Source organism: Nanorana parkeri, unplaced genomic scaffold, assembly GCF_000935625.1.
Source record: "Nanorana parkeri isolate BGI_ZX_2015 unplaced genomic scaffold, ASM93562v1 scaffold127, whole genome shotgun sequence".
Taxonomy (NCBI): domain Eukaryota; kingdom Metazoa; phylum Chordata; class Amphibia; order Anura; family Dicroglossidae; genus Nanorana; species Nanorana parkeri.
Window position 1 is genome coordinate 2,106,182 of NW_017306395.1, and position 19,352 is coordinate 2,125,533.

Consider the following 19,352-nt stretch of genomic DNA (forward strand, 5'->3'; position numbering starts at 1 on the left):
CATGTCTTACTTTAGAGAGTTCATCAATAAATCTGTGTTGCTCATTGATCTGCAGTCTCAGGAAATCGATCTCTCTCTCTTCTCGACTTTGGTCCAGGTCATTCAGAGAGCTCGGCCTTCTTATATCTCTCCCAACTTTTTTCCACTATAAAGATAGGTTACTTTTGTTGAAAGCCACATGTCAGGCCAATCAGCAGATCTGGAGATATGTGCAGCTGAAATTAAATGCCAATCTCTAATTTTCTGTGAACATCAATCTTCTCCTGCCAAGCATTTCCAAGAGTCCGTGAGCCCACCATTGGATTAAAGAAGGTGAGAGGGGCCAGTGTTGATGTTTGCAGGAAAAGTTGAGATTTGCATATTAAAATTCAGCTGTCTGACAACTGACCTCTAGGCACATATAATAGGTACATTATTGCAGTTCAGTAATCATTAGTACATTGAAATGCAAGCAGTGTAACTATATAAATTTGACTTCCTATCCCTGTATAGCAGGGCTGGAGTGTAAGAGGGAGAAGCAGTAAAAGGAGCCAATCAGTTCATGTGTTAACAAGGAGCATGCTAATAGAATGAGAAAGTGGCAGAGAGGTGAGCTCATCATTGTACTAATTCTGCTTTCACTGTCCAGTCACAGACTGGGGTAGGTTCTAGACAGCCAGTGCTCAGAGGAAGTAGATGCTGGATGTTAGACATCTAGGTCCAGAAAAGAAGCACTGTGGGGGAGAGCTCTGAATTGAAGATGAACTTCGCTCATGAGTTAATAGTTTTTATCTTACTACTTTTGTCTGGAGTTCTGCTTTGAATAGTTAGCTCTACTAATCATTTTGATTATAATTCATTATTAATTAATGTCGGCTACCTTGCTGATGCCAACACCTTCTGATCTTCTTCCAGGTTTGGGATCTTCGGTTACCTTGATTGGCTACGCTGGGATAGCATAAATCCTGAGCATACACAAGGGAGTTTATATTTTTTTTACCTTGATTAGCTACACTGGGATAATGTAACTCCTGCACATATGTACAGGAGTTTATATTTGGTTACCTTGATTGGCTATCCTGGAATAGTGAAACTCCTAAGCATACGCACAGGAGTTTATATTTGGTTACCCTGATCAGCTACATTGGGATAGCGTAACTCCCACACATACACATGTGAGTTTATTTTCGCTCACCTAGTTGGGTACACTGGGATATTGTAACTCCCCGTGTACACATGGGACTTTATCTTTGGTTGCCTTGATTGGCAATACTGGGATAGTGTAACTCTCATGCATACGCCTGAGAATATATTCATCCTGACACCCGACACGTGCTGGCATCGCATGCTGAGTTGCACATGTGCACACACTGTGCATTGTCTAAAAGATTGCGTACAGACAAGTGAGAATCTTTTACTGCAGAAGGGACAAAGTATGTTTCTTCTGCAATAACAAGCCTGCCTGTTCGCACATTTCTAATTTCTCTTTAAAGTTCCACTGTAACTTTGAATGACCAGGTATTGTCAAAGGTTTACTTTAAAGCTACATTTGGTACCGGTCAAGGAGGGCTGCACTAAGAGTGCTTGTGTGTGAATCCTATGTTTAGCGTGTGTGCTGTGTACACATACACTGTATGCCAAGTTTACAACCTGATAGGACATATCCAACCATTTTGCAATGCCTGCCCTTTTGACACAGAGCACTGCATCCATACACACAACAGACACACAGCCAGTATGGTTACCTGAACCCAATAAGTAGCATCAGTGGACGTTCTCTGCTGCCCAAACTGAAGTTTCTCTAGTAAAGGCCACAATGGATGAAGCATTGGCCTGATTTGGTCACTGTATGGCCCTATCTGTACCACAAAATCTCTACTCTTAAAACAATAATACATTCGCCCATCCATTTGCTAAAATTTGGCTTTACTACATCATCTAGCACAAATTATACGTGCAAATGTTATCTGTGCAAGTATAAAATGCTGCAAATCAAAGTATACCTGTCATGAGAAAATATAAAGGCTGCCACTACAGATTTCTTTATAAAAATGCTAATTGCCTGGCTGTATCTGGTGTTAATAATTCCACTAGACCCAGAACTAGCATGCAGAAAATGAAAGTCAGAGAAATATCAGATTTCTTATCTCTATGCTTTTTGTGGGTCAGTGATTACAAATATTGAGACCAAAGTATCAGCACGAGAACCAGGGAACTAGCATTCTAATAAGGAACAGCCACATGCTGAAAGTATGGAAACAGCTCTCACCATTTCTATGTTCTCTTGGTTTAGAAACTTTAACTTGTTTTCCATGCGCCGTAAGGAATGGGATATGTCTTCATTCTTGCGACTGAGACGTTTGTTTTTGTCTAGAATAGGCTTATATTGACTTTCTGCTTCTCTCAGGCGTTTTAACTGCAACACAAGAACACATCATTATGGTGTTCCATCAAATCAATATCATGTAAACAATAAACACACAGTCAATAAAATAATCATAAAGAAGTATACAAAAAATATAGTGTCAAACATGGATGTCTCCAATATGTAAACATAAAAAAACAGTTATGCACCAGTACTTGGTACTATGGATGTCCTTATTGTCATGGATTGGGTTTAACCTAGAAATCCCTGAAGTGGATCTGAACTCAAAGAGTGAAGATTTGCTGTGTTTAAAAGTGGCCATACACCTTACAAACGTAGCACGACTTTTTTTGTGCGATGGTTGTAAGGTAATTAAAATATTGTACGATCTGCCCATCTTGGACAGGCAGATCGTACTTGTGATTATCGCAAGCCCGCCCCCCTGAGGGGAGGGCTTTCGCATGATGCCAATGCTGAGCGGGCACCGTGTGCTTGCGCACACCGGCCCGTTCTGCATTTGTCTTGCGAGCACGCCACTAACCCGCTGAAAATCGTACGATTTTCGGCAGGTTTTCAAGCGTGCTCGGAAGACAAAAGACGTGCGACCGTACAGTAGAAACGGCCTACGCCTTCCATACACCTGCCGATTATTATACGATCGCGGGATCACCCGCGATTATCGTGCGATAATCGGCAGGTGTATGGGCACCTTTAGGGAACAGCTAGAAATGATAATTGTGCCCAAGCAATACAAACATTTTATGATAGTAGTAGAGTTCTTCCTGTGCCTTGAGCCTCACAACTGCATATCTACAGTGACAGTGTTGAATCATCTATGGCACTGCTTTCTCTGACAGCTAATCTTACGAGATCTGGAGTGAGATCTGGCAATGTCATTACTGTGCTGCTCACTGTTCTCCTTGCTGGAGAGGAAGCTGTAGCTGAGGACCTGCAGCACAAAGATCTCACTGATTTTGATTTATGTGCATGTGCATCTGTGCTTCCTGTATCTACCTGCTGCTTTTTTAACATTTCACCACCAGTCATCAGAAAAGCAGCTCTGAGGTAGCAAAGCCCTGCTCCTCTGTCAAGATAGCCCCTTCCATACAAAGACAAAGTGTAGTACAAATCATTGTAAGTCAGTAAAGATCAGCTGCAGTATGTATGGAACCTAAATGGAATACTGGTGACTAGTTTTTTGCCCTCTTGACCTGCTTGCCTTTTTAAAGAATAACTTCACTTTCTGATCATGCTTCATGTTACACCCACATTCGGGTTGTTACATGAAACATGATCACAACTGCAGCCAAACATTCTTCTCCCAACAGCATTCTGTATATATTTGACATTTTCATGGCTGTGTGTTGTCCCGCCCACACAGCCATGTCATCCATTCCTTTCACAGATTTGACAGGATCTGTGAATGGAGCCACTACAAGTTCCATCTGTGACTGCAGCAGAGGGACTCGTAGTTCTGAATGGAGTACAAGTACAAGTGTGGTCACACTTCATCCCTTCCCTGCAACTCAAAGTTCATATGGACAGGGGCTGGGAAAAAGAGTCTCCAGGAGCCAGAGTATTGCACCTGTGATCCACTGATCACGGTTGTGATGCTTTGCAGGCTCCAATAAGAAAAGAACAATAATGCACAATTTTTTCTTTTATTAATGTGTGGGCATTTGTAACATTTTTTTGCAAAAAGTGGACTATGCCTTAAAGCACAGCTTCCATTGCTCAGGAACCCATAACTCTAGCATTGCTTTCCTTTGAGTGCGTGGTTCAGTTACAGACAACCGTTTTTCCGCCTTGATAAATGATGCTATAAGTAATATGAACTGTCTTTTTGCATTGGTTACTGCAGGTAGATAAAGTGGGTTAGGGTTTGCATTACATTGTCACCATTGCTTTACTATAAAGAGACCCTACACAACGAAGAAATATTGCATCTTCAAGATATGGTGATTTCTTCATAAAGTCTTTCTAATGCTGGAAGAGGCTGATGACAGATATCAGTTAGAAATTCAGTCCTGGCACATGTCTAGTTTGTTTTTTCTACAAAGAAAGAGCAAAGCTAAACTGATGTCAGAAAGAGAAGCACTGTACTAATTAGCTGCTTAAAGTTGCCTAATATAAAGCTCACTGAGAGGTCTAAAACTCTAATATTTACTGCTAAGTTCAGTTAATGCATCCTTTCAAGAGACAGACATACCAGTTCATTCCTCTCTTCAGACAGTAGAGCATTGCGGTCTTCCAGTTTCCGGATAATTGCACTTAACTCAGCAATCTTAAGTTGGAAGCGACGAGCATCCTTTTCATCAAACTGCTGTTCCTGAAACAAAGACCCACTGCAAATAACTGAACTCATGATGATTGTGCCAAAGCCAGATTCTGAAAACTCCCCCTCCCCCCAAAACGTATGGAACATGGGGGCATTAAGGAAGGGGAAATGTATGTGTATGAAAGCACAAAGAAGCCAGACATCAAATGAACAAACTATTGGAATCACTGACATGTATAAAGCTTTTTTATCCTACCTAAACCACAAATTACATTTCAATCACAGTACTCACCCAAAGACTTTTCTATTCTGCAACAGCAAATATACACTGAGTGGCCAGATTATTATGACCCCATCAGTACTTCGTTGGGCCACGAGATAACTCCACGAGATGACTTCGTTGGGCCGCCTCGTGACTCCACGAGATGTTTAAAGGTGATGTGAGGAATCTGACACTACACTGTTGCCCTTCTGTTGTCTTGTACCAGTCTTGCCACTCTCCGTTCTGCCCTAACATTGACTAGTCACTGACGTCCACAATTCGCACATTCAGACCCAGATTTTCGGCTGACAGTCCAGTCTTTAAACACTTTAACAACAGTTGCTCTTGAACATTTAACAAATTCTGCTGTTTTGCTGATACTCGCTCCATGGCTCCGAGCGCCAACAATCACCCCACGTTCAAAGGCTGTTAAATCATGTTGTTTACCCGTATCTTCAGAAAAAAAATCACATCTACTGTCATGGTAAACAACCTGCTTCCCTATTTATAATGGTCTGGCCCTCTAGCAACTTCAGCGCAAAATTATAGCTAATTATAGCTAATTTGCCTACAAACGTCAGGTGGTCATAATAAATTGTCCACTCAGTGTATATTCTTTATGAAACACAGCTGCCTTCAATGACAACTGGCTCCCTACGGTATAAAGCCAGTGACCTCTTCTGGCTCCATATTGTCACATACAGATTGATGGTTGTTTGCCCTCTTTAACCAAAAACTGTAGCTCTAGACCTGGTCCCAATTTCATCACCATTATACAACTGGTGCAGGAGAGACTTTGGGTTAACAACCCTCAGAGGCAGGTTGTACAGATCAGCTTTGCAAATAAAACAAAAGCCATGATGGAAGCCGCAAAATGCTTTGTTGGAAGCCCAAACTGGGGTTTTTTTCTCAACTTGCAAATAAAGGAACAACACTGAAGCAAAGAAGCAAAGTTTTGCATGATCTGTAAGCGCAGAAGATGGATTCCACTTTCAAAAGGCAGTAATAAAAAGCAGAATTTTAAGAACTGTTGGAGGCAAATTTTCAAAAAAACATATAGATATAGAAAGTAGCAGCATCACATAGATGAGCCGGTTCTTAAACTGGCATCGCTTCTGGGAGTCAGGCAGTGGCAGCCTTCAACAATGGATGGTAGCTGGTAAGTTTGACCTGTCATTATGGTGACCTCTTCAAGCAAAGTAATGTAAACAAAATCTGCATCACATTGATTAGAAAGAAGTATACTGTGTAAAAGCACTATAAATTATAACGTCAAACATGGATGTCTATGTGAACAAGCGACAGACCATGTTTCACCAAGTGACTAGCCAAGTGTAGAACTTTAAGCCCTTGATACTACCTCATTGGCACCTCTAAAGTGGACCTAAACTCAAAAAGTGATTTACACTAGACTACATCCTAAGCATAAAAGATCTATAGTGGTTGAAGAGTCTTCATTATCTGGGTGTGTTCTAGATGGCACAGGGAAGTTTCCAAAAGTGTTGGTTACCCTCGCTGGGCTCTGTGGTTCCATCTGCCAGCTCCTACATCTCTACAGGACACAGTAGTATCACAGAAGCCCACAGACAGAACCACAGAGGGGGACCAGGCATCCAACAAACCTACAGTGTGTCAGATGTTGAAGATTTTCTAGCTGCCGTAGACCTTCAGAAGAGTGAAGTCAGAACTTGATGCCCATCGGAGAGGTAAGTCTTATAGCTCATTTTTTTGCAGGAGGCCTTACTTAGATGTTTTTTGAGACAACAGTGTCACTTTCAGTTCATGTTTTTTGCATTAATGCTGCAATATAATAGAATATAATAGAGAGTCTACTCTGGGTATAGCAGTGAACTGCTGCATAGTAGTGTCAAGAGCTCCATGCATCCTTCTGCTAACGTATCAGGGATTTGATTTAATGCCACACATACTCACCTTTCATTTTCTTCGCTAGCTGCTCTATTCAGTTGCCAGATCAAGGAGAATACCTTGCTCTAGGCAACTCCCTCACCTTTCTCTAATATGAGAGTGCTGGTGCTTGATCCAGTGCTGTCACATAGAGGTGGGGAGACAATTTGCAGTCCTGTGTAAGCTCTGGCTAAAGCAACTTGGAGCTACCACCGGGTTTCTTTTTCTTACTCCCAGCGGCTGAATGGAGCAGTAAGAGAGCTAAGGATAGGAGAGTTTGTCCTGGCAGGGAGGGGGTGTGAAAGTCAACTTATTGTTTTGCTCCTGCTGATTTTACACTCATGATAACCTGGCAATGGCTGCATGAATTAATTTTGATATTGTCTGCTATTTTATTTAAAAATATCAATAAAAATGGAATCCATAAAACTCCCTTAAGAAAAATGCCCCAAAGGATTTACAAGACATGGTATGCACAAAGCAAGCTGAGCCAAATTTGTAGCATCTTAAGCCGAGGCATTGCAGCTTCAAATATACCAAATCAGAGTTACAAGTAGACACATTTATATCTTCTAAACTGAATAATGTAGGAGAAGGGTATGTTTTCATAAGCATTTTTCCTATAAAATTGTTTGCTGTAGATATAAATTAGCAAAGAAGACAAAGTCATTAATTTGCATGAAAGCAGCTGAAATCAGATTGCCCATATGTACTGTATATATAAGAAAGTTATTTAATTTAAGAGTGTGTGTATATATATATATATATATCATATATATGTTTAAGGCTAACTTGTTAGTCGTATTTGTGGGAGGGGCCTCAGAAAAATATAACCCCCATTTCCCCTACTCACCTGTCGTTACGTTCGTGACACCCCACCCGCCATTACCTCTTCTGTCAACATGTTTACTCCTGAGTATGCCCGCATATTTGCATACTGCCCATAGCAACCATGGCACACCTCAGGTCAAGTTAGGTAGGTTCATCATCTCTGTGTTCAAAAAATAATAGTGAAAACAGTGAAAACACCTTCGCTAGAGGTGTTTTCACTTGGGTCAATAAAGTTATTGACTTGATTATTTGGAGTGCCGGTGACTTTATTATTTTTCTACGTTTTGGCGGAGGCATCCGTTGTCGCTGCTGCACCCGCCCCCTCTACAATGGGCATTCTCCGGTCAGGAGTGCGATGGGATACATGGACTTTTGATCATCTCTGTGTTCAGGTGAGTATCAGTGGGGCTCTGACTACAAATATGTATATACTGTATATAAACACATATATATTCAGGAGAAAAATAAATATGCCTCATTGTTATTGGGAAATAAAATGTCAGATTTCCGTTAGAGTGGATAGAGTGGGGGAAGGTTAAAACCTCTTTTTTGAAAATTTTGGTCTAGTGCATGTGTCAGTGAGGCAGGAAGGAAGGGAAAATCTCTTAAATTAAACAACTTTCTTAGTAAAGGGAGGACACTTGCTACAGTTGGTCACCCAATAGCATGTGAGAAGAGTTCCACTTAAAGGGAATTCACTCAGATATCAGATTTCAGCAGCTTTACGCATGTAAGGGAAAGATAAAAGACTTTCCTGCAGAAGACAATCATTTTCCTGTTTTTGGAAAATGACTGTCTGCTGCAGAAGACATATACTCAGGAGAAAAATAAATATGCCTCATTGTTATATGCTACATTTATGATAAATATATTTATTTTGTAAGAAAATGTTCTCTACACTACACAAAACAGCAAAAAAACGTTGTGATGAAAAGTTGTTAAAAGAATGGAATCGTTAGCCAGCGAGCAGAATCCTTACAGGGCTTCCCGAATGATCAGAAGCTTCTCCTGCACCACTTGCAAAAGGAAGTTCTCTCTTTGGGCTACCCAGATGACGGTCAGACTCTTTGATCTGGGTAAGCTGCTCATCTAGAGCCTCTTTTTGGAACTGCAGTCTTTGGGTATGGCCGGCTTGCACACCTAACTCTTTCTCCAGCATGAAGACTGCTCTGTCTTTAAATTTAATTTCATCCATCTACAAGGAGAAGAGAAGAGACATCACTTGCATGTAGCATGACTTGCTGGACTCATCTAGAGGACCATATTACCACGTTAGTTATTGTACATAGCTTCCTAGATAAAATACTGTCAAACTGCATGTCAGAACTTCAAATCTACCATTCTACCAATGTTGGGCGACCAACTTAAATGGATATAGCTTGACTAACATTTAGACAATTTAAACATGGCTTAGTGTCATACCCATAAAGAAAAAAAATATGAACACACAGCTTTTAGATTGGTTGACCACAAAATAAGAGAAAACAAAAGTGAGGATGTTCTTGATAGCAACCAGACTTCCAAAATAAAAAGCATTAGCAGCCTGGTTGTAACACAGCTATTATTCCTCTTTGTCCAGCACTTTAAAATGAGCCATTTGGATCAGCAATGTATTTCTTAAGATGCCATACATATTCCAAACACTAGAGCACACTGACCTAAAGAGTTTTCCTTTCCTTCCCATTATTTCAATTGAGCAGCTTTCCCTTTGGACTTCAGGTGTCTCTCACAAGTCTGGATCCCCTGTTGTAAATACAGAGAAATGGAGCTATCTCTAGGCAAGCCTGTCCTTAATGGCTTAATACAGGTTATAAGTACTCTATGCCCCAGTGTTGTACTTTCATGGATTAGAGTAGGAACATGTGAGAAAGAGACACCTTGATTTCATTTGCTGATTCCACATAAACCTGACATCTATGGGGTCTATTCACGAAGCTGCCGAAGGATCTGGCCGTAGCTTCGGCCGATCCTTCGCCTCCAGGACCCCTTCGGTTCAGTAGAACCGAGAGGGTGCTAGGCCGATGTACGGCGGATTTCAGCCGATGTACGGCTGAAATCAGCCGTACCAGCCTGAAGTGAATAGCCGAACAGTGTTCGGCTCACTTCACTTCTGATCGGTCATTCACTCGGCTGCCCTCGGCAGCTTCGTGAATAGACCCCTAATGTGTTTATTATAAGTCAGAGACCTTAATAGGTCCTCTTTGCTGTCTATTAGAGCTGAGTGCTGAGAAATTGTTCCTGGTGCCCCACTGTGCACCTTTCCATTGAAATTTGAATTGAGTGGTTTGCCATTTACTCCAAACAGCAGCCTAGACGTTTGCAAACGCAACACACTCGTTGATTAGTAAAACAAAAAGGGAACTTAAAGTACAACTAAAGGCACATGTATGACAGTCTAAACAAGCACAAAATACAGTTACTATGTGATGCTTCATAAACTAAACCATAAAACATTTGACCTTCCCTGATCAAACCAAATACTCCTTCATTTGTGCTTCACACATTCTTACTTCCAGGCACTGCAGCTCACAATGGGAGGGTTTCATCAACAGAGGCTGTGTTATCAATTCAGAAAGCAGTGGACGGGACTAGGTGTTCCCAGGCGCTGACTGACAAGCTAATGAATCAGCAGTGACAATGCTGATAGCTAAGCCCCCTGCAACCTGTCATCCCACTGAAGTGTAAGCAGGCACACCTTACTTGACAGTGGCAACTCTACTGTGAATTCAGGAGCAGTGCAGCATCATTGTCACATCATCTCAGGACGATGCATAGGGGGACAGTTGCACAATAAACTATACAATTTATTGTAAGTTCAGAGTTCTAAATGCATTTGCTGTCAATGACTTGTGCTCAATTGGACACAGTAGGGAGTGTGATTAATGCAATCTGGTGTTAGGTGATGAAAAAGAGAAGCAGATAGTGGCAAGGTATATAGAGTACAGCAGAATGTATACAGTATAGGGGAGCAGCATACAGTACAATACATAAAGCAGGGTGTATATAGTGGAGGAGTGTGGAGTACAAAATATAAAGCAGAGTTTATATACTGGAGAAATTATGTAAGCATTGACAGTGTCAGCACTGGAAATAAGCAAACCAGAATGGATCAATTCAGAGTCAATCTAAACTAGGCTGATTGACTTATAACAGATATCTGCTCATTTCAGATGAAATCCACCTGTCCTGTTTGAGCTTTGAATAGCATGTTCTTGGTGTGTACTATGTTCTCGTATACCTCTGCAACCAGCGAAGGTGTGGGAATCCTGGTGGTAGGTGGATTATCTGCAACTAAGGGACAGTTTAGCTGTCTAATCCTGATACCAGTAAAATGGCAGATGTCTAGAACACCAACAATATTTCTTCCAATCTCCTATCAAGTAGCCCATACACATAGAATGACATTAACTCAATTAGGCTGGAAATGGCTCGATAGGCTGAAAATCTCAAGTCTGTAGTAGCAGGTAGATCTACCTGTTGGGCAACTGCTCATGTGGGGAGCGTTAAACGGAGTAGTCATGAAACCTGGAACTTTTGTAATGCTGACAGAACTTTACAATAGACTTCATAAAAACATTTTCCAGTCCAACGTGGTGAGAAATAGCCTCTTCTCCATTTTCGGGGTATGATTATGGGTGCAAGCAGCCTACACTTGCTCAGTTTTTCTGTCTCCACTCTGAGTGCCTGCATGCCCTTTTCTTACCTTTGGGGATGATGTTCCAAATACTTTTGCTTTTGTTGGCTCATCAAGTAAACATTGGAATACACCAACACATATCGCAAGGGTTCGCCAAAACATCTTTGAGGTGGGCCACATCTGCAATCAGCAGCCAATTTTTGCACATATAGTCACCCACTTATGTGGAGCAAGCAATCTTTCCTTCCTCTCAGAGCTGGCAAACCACTCTCTCTCTAGGGAGTTGGAACTATCTTATTGACAGACCGTTCTGTGCCCATCCACCTCCTCAGGCTCCAATTTGTTGTGCTAAGGATGGATTTTCACATATTTACGCCAGGACTAGACAAATCCCAGGTGCCAGGTAGCCAATGCTCCTTAAAATGTACCGTTGGAGCCTAACGTTTTTTTCTAGTTGTTGTTAAAGAAGCTGTCTCCTAAAATAATCCTGCTTGCTGATGAATTCTTGGTCAGACTGGCTCCTAAAATCCATATTGATTTTTCCACCCCTGAGTTAAGCCTTTTTAGATCTACCATTGCAGGCATATAAAATAAAGCTGTCAGTGATTTACAGTTGTGCATATGAAATGTGAACATGAAAATAGGAAAAAAACAGCAGAACATATCACACCAAAATTTGCTTTCAGTTAAACTTTGTTATGAATTAATGACGATCAAATATATACTACAGTTTCTCTTGGCCTATCTTGGCCTAAGTAGTAACACAAAGGAATAAATGCAATTGTATTAGTAATCTACATATTACCAATATAATCACCAAAAATAATGTAATCGCTGTGACACTGTGCAAGGCTTGAACAGAATGCACACAAAGAATCAGATCCATGCTTAATTCAATCCAGTTTCAGTCATATTAAATACTTTCGGGGTCATAGAGAGAACGCAGCGAAGTTACAGCAATAAGCAGCTTATACCTGTAAAAATTTAATAGAAATATACTGGGATAGCTCAGTGTGTATGCATAATACTATGAGAGGTGTCACTCATAGGACAAATACATGGAAATGTGCAAGAAAAATCACAATTGTCCAAGTAAAATACATATACACTTCCTCTCTTTTTGTTATGAAACAGAGAACCCACAATCTAAAAACCAACATTTCTCTTGCAAATCTCATAATGTAAAACAAGCCACTGAAAATATTGTTCTGTATGGATACAAAGACTTTGGATGGATTGCTTTAATCTTCTTACAAATTATATATACAAATAACATAGCATAGCAGGCATGTGACCACAGAACAATATACATTGTGAACAGCAATGAACAATCTTGAACTCAGGTTTATTTTTGTGCCTCTGAGGCATTTTCCCTTCACATCCTGTTGTGTCAACTAGAACAGGAAATTAGGAGAAACTCTTTGATGGGAAAACAGACGTAAATGCTTAAAGGAGAACTATGAGATGAGTGATTTCCACTCACCTCATAGTTCTAGCCGACCTGTGACAAGCTTAACAGGAGAATGGGGAAGTGTTGGAAGTTCTCTCAGGTTTTTGTTTCTTGTGGAAGATGAAATCAATAGCTAGTCACTCGCAGTCCAATTTCACACTAAGTCAATTCCTTTATTGACTATAGTAGTGTCACATTTAAAGCGACTCATTTGGGAGATTTTCCCTTACTTGCATTTCTGGTAGCTGCTGTCAGTAAAACAGCAGGTGGTGGAAAATCTACCTAATGAAGACATAGACAGGAATAAAAAAGAGCTTTCTAAACATTCTCCATTCAGTCAAAAAACTGAAATAAGTACTACAATATGAGTCTGTATATAGCCTTGTAGTAACGGAGTTCGTGCAGCGGTAAAACACTTGTGCCGTGTTGCTTGTTTGCAGGCAGTGAATGTTGTGGCCAGCAGTGTCAAGCTGTATGGAAGCTTAGTACATTGTTCATTTGAAGTTATGTTGTGTGACATTTTTTCTTGGCAGGAGTGGCTGTAACCCTACAGTGTGGCTGTTGAAGGCCTTCATTCAACATGGGCAGATGTCCTTCAACCAACATGGTCAGATGTCCTTCAGCCAACAAGATGAAAAGACCAGGTCACCAGCACTCAAATTATTTAAATAGGTATGTCCTTTTTAATGGACAATTGTGTCACGATAATCAACAAAGCCGACGTTTCGGGGCCGCGCAGGGTCCCTTCTTCAAGGCAGAAAAATGTAAAGCTGTTATAAAAAAAATTACCAAAAGACATTAAACAATTCTTTCAACTCTTCAATTCTTCAACTGAATAGACCATCGATGCAGAATAAATGAACAAAATCTCTTCTTTATTCTGTCCCCAGCTGTTCCCACGTTTGGAGGCACCAGCTTGTCTCTTGTACAACATAGAAAAGGTAAAGCCAGGCTTTTAATCAGGCCAAAGAGACTTTTGCCCTTCCTGTGCTGAAAGAGTTGGTGGTGGCACTGGATCTGGGAAACGTCTTAGGTCCTGATGATGTAGATAACTGTAGGTTTTGGGGTGTCAGTTAGGCTGTTCTTAAAACATGATTACCCAATATCCGCTGGGGTACCTTAACTGAAGAACTGAAGTGTGGGGAAAAAAAGGGTACCAAAAAGATTAAATGGAAAGGTAGTTAGATGCAATTTTAAAAAAAAGCTGATAACCCACACGTTTTGGGGGTTGCAGAATCACCCTTCGTCAAGACTTGAACGTACAGGTGAGTGATTACCTTAGTAATGTGAGCAAAGCTGCTGCAGCAATGTGTCAGTGCACAGTATGTTTCTGTTATTAAACTTTTGATTAGATGAGAAGATGAGGCAGACAAATAGATATGGTACACAGGATTGCTGTCTTGTCAGCTCACCTAGCACCTAGGAAATTGATTCATCCTTTTTGGCATTCCATCTACAAGTCTGCCCTTCCTATCACAGTGTCTCTGATTTCTGCATATGTCATCAGCCAGGGGGAGTGGTTAGTAATGGAGATAAGAGATTAAATACTGAATTTGACAAAAAGAAGTAAAAATTTGCATATATGTAAGTAATATGTAAAGCCTGCTAAGGCTGCATGTTGTGACAAAAGTGCATTCGAAAGAGCCGATGGAGCAGAATATAAAGGAAAAATAATGGGGAATAGAAGGCTCACATGAAACAAATTATTTAAATGACTTGATTGCATGGCCCATGCCAGTATTCATTAATTTAATCATTGCTTTTAGGATCTTGAATGGATTTGGAGAATAGGGATTTTTTAATTTTATTATTATTATTTTTTTTTATTGCATTGCTGATAATCCTTTGACCACTAACACTTCCGTATGTATTTTGTCACACATGGTGATTTTTAAAAGAATGGAGACATAACATGACCTTTAACAATCCAATAAAAATTCAATTCAGTGTAAACAGAATTATTAAAAAGGTTCTTTTTATTCGCCGCTACACATTATCAAACTTTCTGCGTCACTCATATGCCTTAATAAATAAAAGATCAACGAGTAGAAACACACAGTCTCCATGGAAACCAGCATTGATTAAATTAAACCATGTACACATCCATTCACGGGGTGTTGATGTTGCCGCAGTAACTGATAGGAAGGTTTTATTGAGTGCCTTAAGCTTAAAAAAAGGAATTTGAAAAACACAGCAAGAGGATCGGTTAACTACACAGAAAGGCAAAAAAACTATAAATATATGAGAAATGCGGAATTCACTGCATCCTAAAATTGTGAGAGGTGTAAATGTACAATGGTATAACAGAAATCACACATTACAGCCATTTATACACTCTTGTTGTGTTAATAAGTGGCCAAGGCACCAAACCCTTTATTAAAGATTAGACAAACATTTTTATAAGTACTGTGGTTTTGTAGGCGCCAACTCATGAAAAAAACTTTCAAATTCTCTATTTATTGTATCACAACATATCCTCCGAATTAGCATGGATACATCCAATAGCCACTAACTACTCATACTCATATTTCAACTATATAGATATATAAATTGCCATTAATACTCCAGAATGTATTTGTTATCTTCAAAACGGCTTAATTCAACATGTTTCACAATCAGCTTCCCCAGGGTACTAGGATATGTGAACTGCTGCTGCACATTCAATAGGTGGGTGACAGGGGGAAAAACACAGAAGACCCAACCAACGATGTGCCTCTTGTATGAAAAAGATTTCCATACACGGTAGGCCCAATATGTGTAGGGATTGAGAAGCTTTGTCCTTCAAAGGCAGCTATTGTATTTCCCCTTCTCCTATATCAGGAGTGTCAATCTCAATTTCATCATGGGCCGCATCAGCATTATGGTTGCCCTCAAAAGACCGGTTGTATCTGTAAAACAATATAAATGTATCTACTCTGTATCATATTAAATAATTGCCTCTGCATTCCATTATTATTGGTTTTAGTAATAACTATCTCTAAAAGCAGAAGTCTAGGAAAAATAATGGCAATTAGTGAAATAGTGTGGACTCTCAGGTGGCTGTGCAGGTTCTGTGGTGCGCTGTGCGGACTCTCAGGTGGCCTATGTGGGGTCTATGGTAGGCTGTTCAGGTTCTATGGTGGGCTGTGCCAGGGACTTGCGAAGGCTGTACAATCTCACCAGGGGTCCCGGTCAGTCTCAGCTGGTGACCTCGGCTTGCTTCCTGTGAAACCTGGCGCCTGTGTACTGGGCCGGGTTCGGTTTAAAAATGTAAAGCTGCGGGAGAGGTGCGAGGGTCACATGAAATAACCTGGCTGGCCGTGCGTTTGACACATATATCCTATATGGTTGTCCACTCACAAAAAATGGTGCTAATATTAAATCCAATTACCAATCACTCCTACGATGTTGCTCCCGATCGCATGTCTCCCCCACCAGCCAACAAATCACACAGCCATAAATGTGTGAATAATGAGTTAAGGTGTCATTGGAAAAACTTCCTCCCCAACATCAGAATCAACACGTCTGATATATTACTCAGAGCTGATTGCATTGCTTCCACTTATAACTGATAGCTTAATCTGTCATCTCAGCACTGTGACTCCTGGAGATTATAAATAAAACACAGGTTTGTTCTCTGGAGAATGCACTCAGTTACAGTACCGCTGTCATCAGAAATTTCTGCATCAAATGTAACATCTAACCACAGTCTACAATGCCAGGAAGTCTACAAAAAATATGAATCTAAAGAGTAAAAAACAAAGATTTAATGCTGAACCCAAGGCAGATATAAAATACACAATTGAATGCAGCTGTGTATTCGTTAATACTAAATGTATTTTTTCAAATGCAAGCAGTTTTAAGGTGCCCATACACTGTACGATTCTCGTACGAGAATCACGGAAAATCCTGCGATCGTACGAGAATCGTACAGTGTATGGAAGGCGTGCGACCGTTTCTACTGTACGGGCGCACGTCTTTTGTCGAAACAGCATGCTCGAAAACCCACTGAGAATCCTACGATTGTCTGCGGGTTTCTAGCCTGCTCGTTCGATAGCTGTGGAACGGGCCGGTGTGCGCACGCGCACACTGCCCGCTCTGCATTGCGGTCATCGGAAGCCCGCCCCTCGGCAGGGCGGGCTTTCGATGATCGCAAGTACGATCTGCTCGTCCAAGGTTGGCAGATCGTACGAGCTTTCAATAAGCATACGACCATCGCAAGACAAGAGTCTTGCGATGGTCGTAAGGTGTATGGGCACCATTAGTATCTAAATCTGACCTTGTTACAGACCACTGCAGAGCTTAGACTGGGGAGGCAGAAGTAGCACAAGGAGCCGATCAGTTGTGTTGCAGTTTACAGTACATGCATATAGAAGGAAAGTGCAGAGTGACAGAGAGATAAGCTTCTTATTATGGTGCTCCTCCTTTCATTGTCCGCTCACAGGGTGGAGAGAACAAATATAAGAGTTGCTGAACTAGAGCAGAGAAAAATCAGGCTGGGCTGTGTGGTAGAGCCGTTTAACTCTCAGAACTGAACTGAGAATGTTTTGTGCCCTTTGAATTGGAGGTGAGGGGAACAGGGGCTCCCCTAAGGAAGGAGATTCTTGAGAGATATTTCTTCAAAAGGTGAGCATTTTATTGGTTCTAGACTAGTACACATAAAACACCATCAGCCCATTATGTGGCGCCACTATTTCACGACTGGTGTACAAAAACACTGAATAAAATATATAGAATACATATAATGTAGAATCAATTATAATAGAGTAGGAGTTGCAGTAACATTGTTTGATCTCTTTGTCTGTGAAAATTAATATTTGTTTGTCATGAAAAAAAAACATTTTGTATTTCATATAATGGTAAATCATTTAAAAAAAATTAATGTCAATTATATAAAACTTGTACTATGGTAGGTACTGTTAGTTATACTATCTGGTGCTATAAGAAAACAATTAAAAAAAATATACAGTACATTGTAGTATACATAAAATGGTGTGACAATGTTATCAATAAAAATAATAACTATAATAAAATAATAACAAAAATAACAATAATAATAATAATAATGATACATGGAAAAATGATGGTTTGGATAATGAGATTTATGAAGTTCTGATGGTCAAATAATAATGGATTGTGAATAAAACATTTTTGTTAGAAACAATAGAAACAATATATGGTTTTATTGTATATGTGTCATTCATTATTTATTTACTATTTTATTTATGTTTATAAAGGCAAAAAATTCATATATAAAGTACCCGTGTTTATAAATATATGAGGAAGAAGAAGAGGTCGTTAGAGTGTAGCTTTAAAGGAGAACTATGAGGTGAATGATTTTCACTCAACCTCGTAGTTCGGGGTTGGGTGGATCTCAACAGTAATATCGGGATCTGTCCCGCCTGCGGCGGTCTCAGTATACCGCGAGCTGTAGCTGAATAAACAGAAATACAAATCTTTCATTTTACCGATCTTGACAGATAAAATTGCTCCCTTATATGCATTTCATCTGGGTATTTAGCTGTTTGCTGTCTAAGTTCAACTTTAATAGTAAAGGCATTTCTGTTTTAGTATACAATCAAAATTGATATTTTGGGTAATGATATGCATTCTGTTATTCCTGTTAACTCCTTAAACTATACCTGCCTTGAGAGAAACAAGGCTGGTATTGCTTGCTCCCTACTGAAAATGCTAGCCTTGCCTGTGCCTGGCTTCAATATTTCTTAGTCACTGATCCAGAAAAACCATGTAGAAGGGCAAAGTTGCAGACACATCTCAATTCCTTACCCCTATACTGTTCTGGATCAGTGACTCTGAAGGTATTAGTGTCTGACCAACAGTGTAATAGACAGAGAAGAAGGAACAATTGACAATACTCATCCCCATAGTTCTCTCATGACTGGTGTACTTAATCATTGAACCACAAACATTCATGGATACGTTAACACTAACCCCACCAAAAAGTCCAGAGGTAGAATCTTTGATTATTATTATACAGGATTTATATAGCGCCAACAGTTTGTGAAGCGCTTTACAATATAAGGAAGACATTACAGTTACAATACAATTCAAGACAATGGTGAGGAGGGCCCTGCCCCTGAAGGCTTACAATCTAAAAGTGAGGGGCAAGTGATACACATGAGGAGGTAGATGGGTTTTAATTATGTACTAGAGCTAAACCTGGTGAGCCACAAGTTTTCTACTCAACTAGAACATGAAAAAGGAAGGAGGTTAAAAACCAATGATTTTAGAAATCTTCTTCCAAGCATTATGTACTGCTCTTCCATCCTACTTCACCACTTGTAGCAGTCTTTTACCTGACTGCATGTGAAACAGTACCTACAAGGACCAACAGACTTTTCAAATACTTGCAGTATGGAATTCTGTGTGTGCATGTCCCAATATAGTCAGTTGGATATAGTTCAGTGGCTGCATAATAGCTACAATAGCTGGAAAAGCCATACTCTGAAACTGGTCAGCGTAAAAAAGGAAAAACAGATAACTAAAATCATTTCTTGTTTAAAGGTTAAATGAGTTTTAAATGATTCTGTTTTAGAAGGAAGGTCTGTAGAACACAAAATTTGTAAAATGTAGTTTCCCTATGGAACACCAATCTATATCCAGCTCTTTCCTTTGCATATGCATTTTTTTTCATATGCCTGTCAA

The 19,352-nt window shown here is 40.1% G+C and overlaps 1 protein-coding gene across 4 annotated transcripts in view; it reads right to left on the bottom strand.

Annotated features, from left to right (window-relative positions):
• The window catches only part of JAKMIP3 (Janus kinase and microtubule interacting protein 3), a 62,273-nt gene that overhangs the window by 30,588 nt on the left and 12,333 nt on the right, over window positions 1-19,352 (bottom strand). For 2 of the 4 annotated variants that reach the window (XM_018553688.1, XM_018553687.1), the window contains exons 3-6: window positions 8,600-8,815; window positions 4,554-4,673; window positions 2,249-2,395; window positions 11-145 (exon numbers count right to left, since the gene is read on the bottom strand). In XM_018553688.1, the coding sequence (XP_018409190.1) occupies window positions 11-145; window positions 2,249-2,395; window positions 4,554-4,673; window positions 8,600-8,815 (618 nt within the window). The remainder of the gene's footprint in view (window positions 1-10; window positions 146-2,248; window positions 2,396-4,553; window positions 4,674-8,599; window positions 8,816-19,352) is intronic. The other 2 variants (XM_018553689.1, XM_018553690.1) reach the window with 2 other exon arrangements.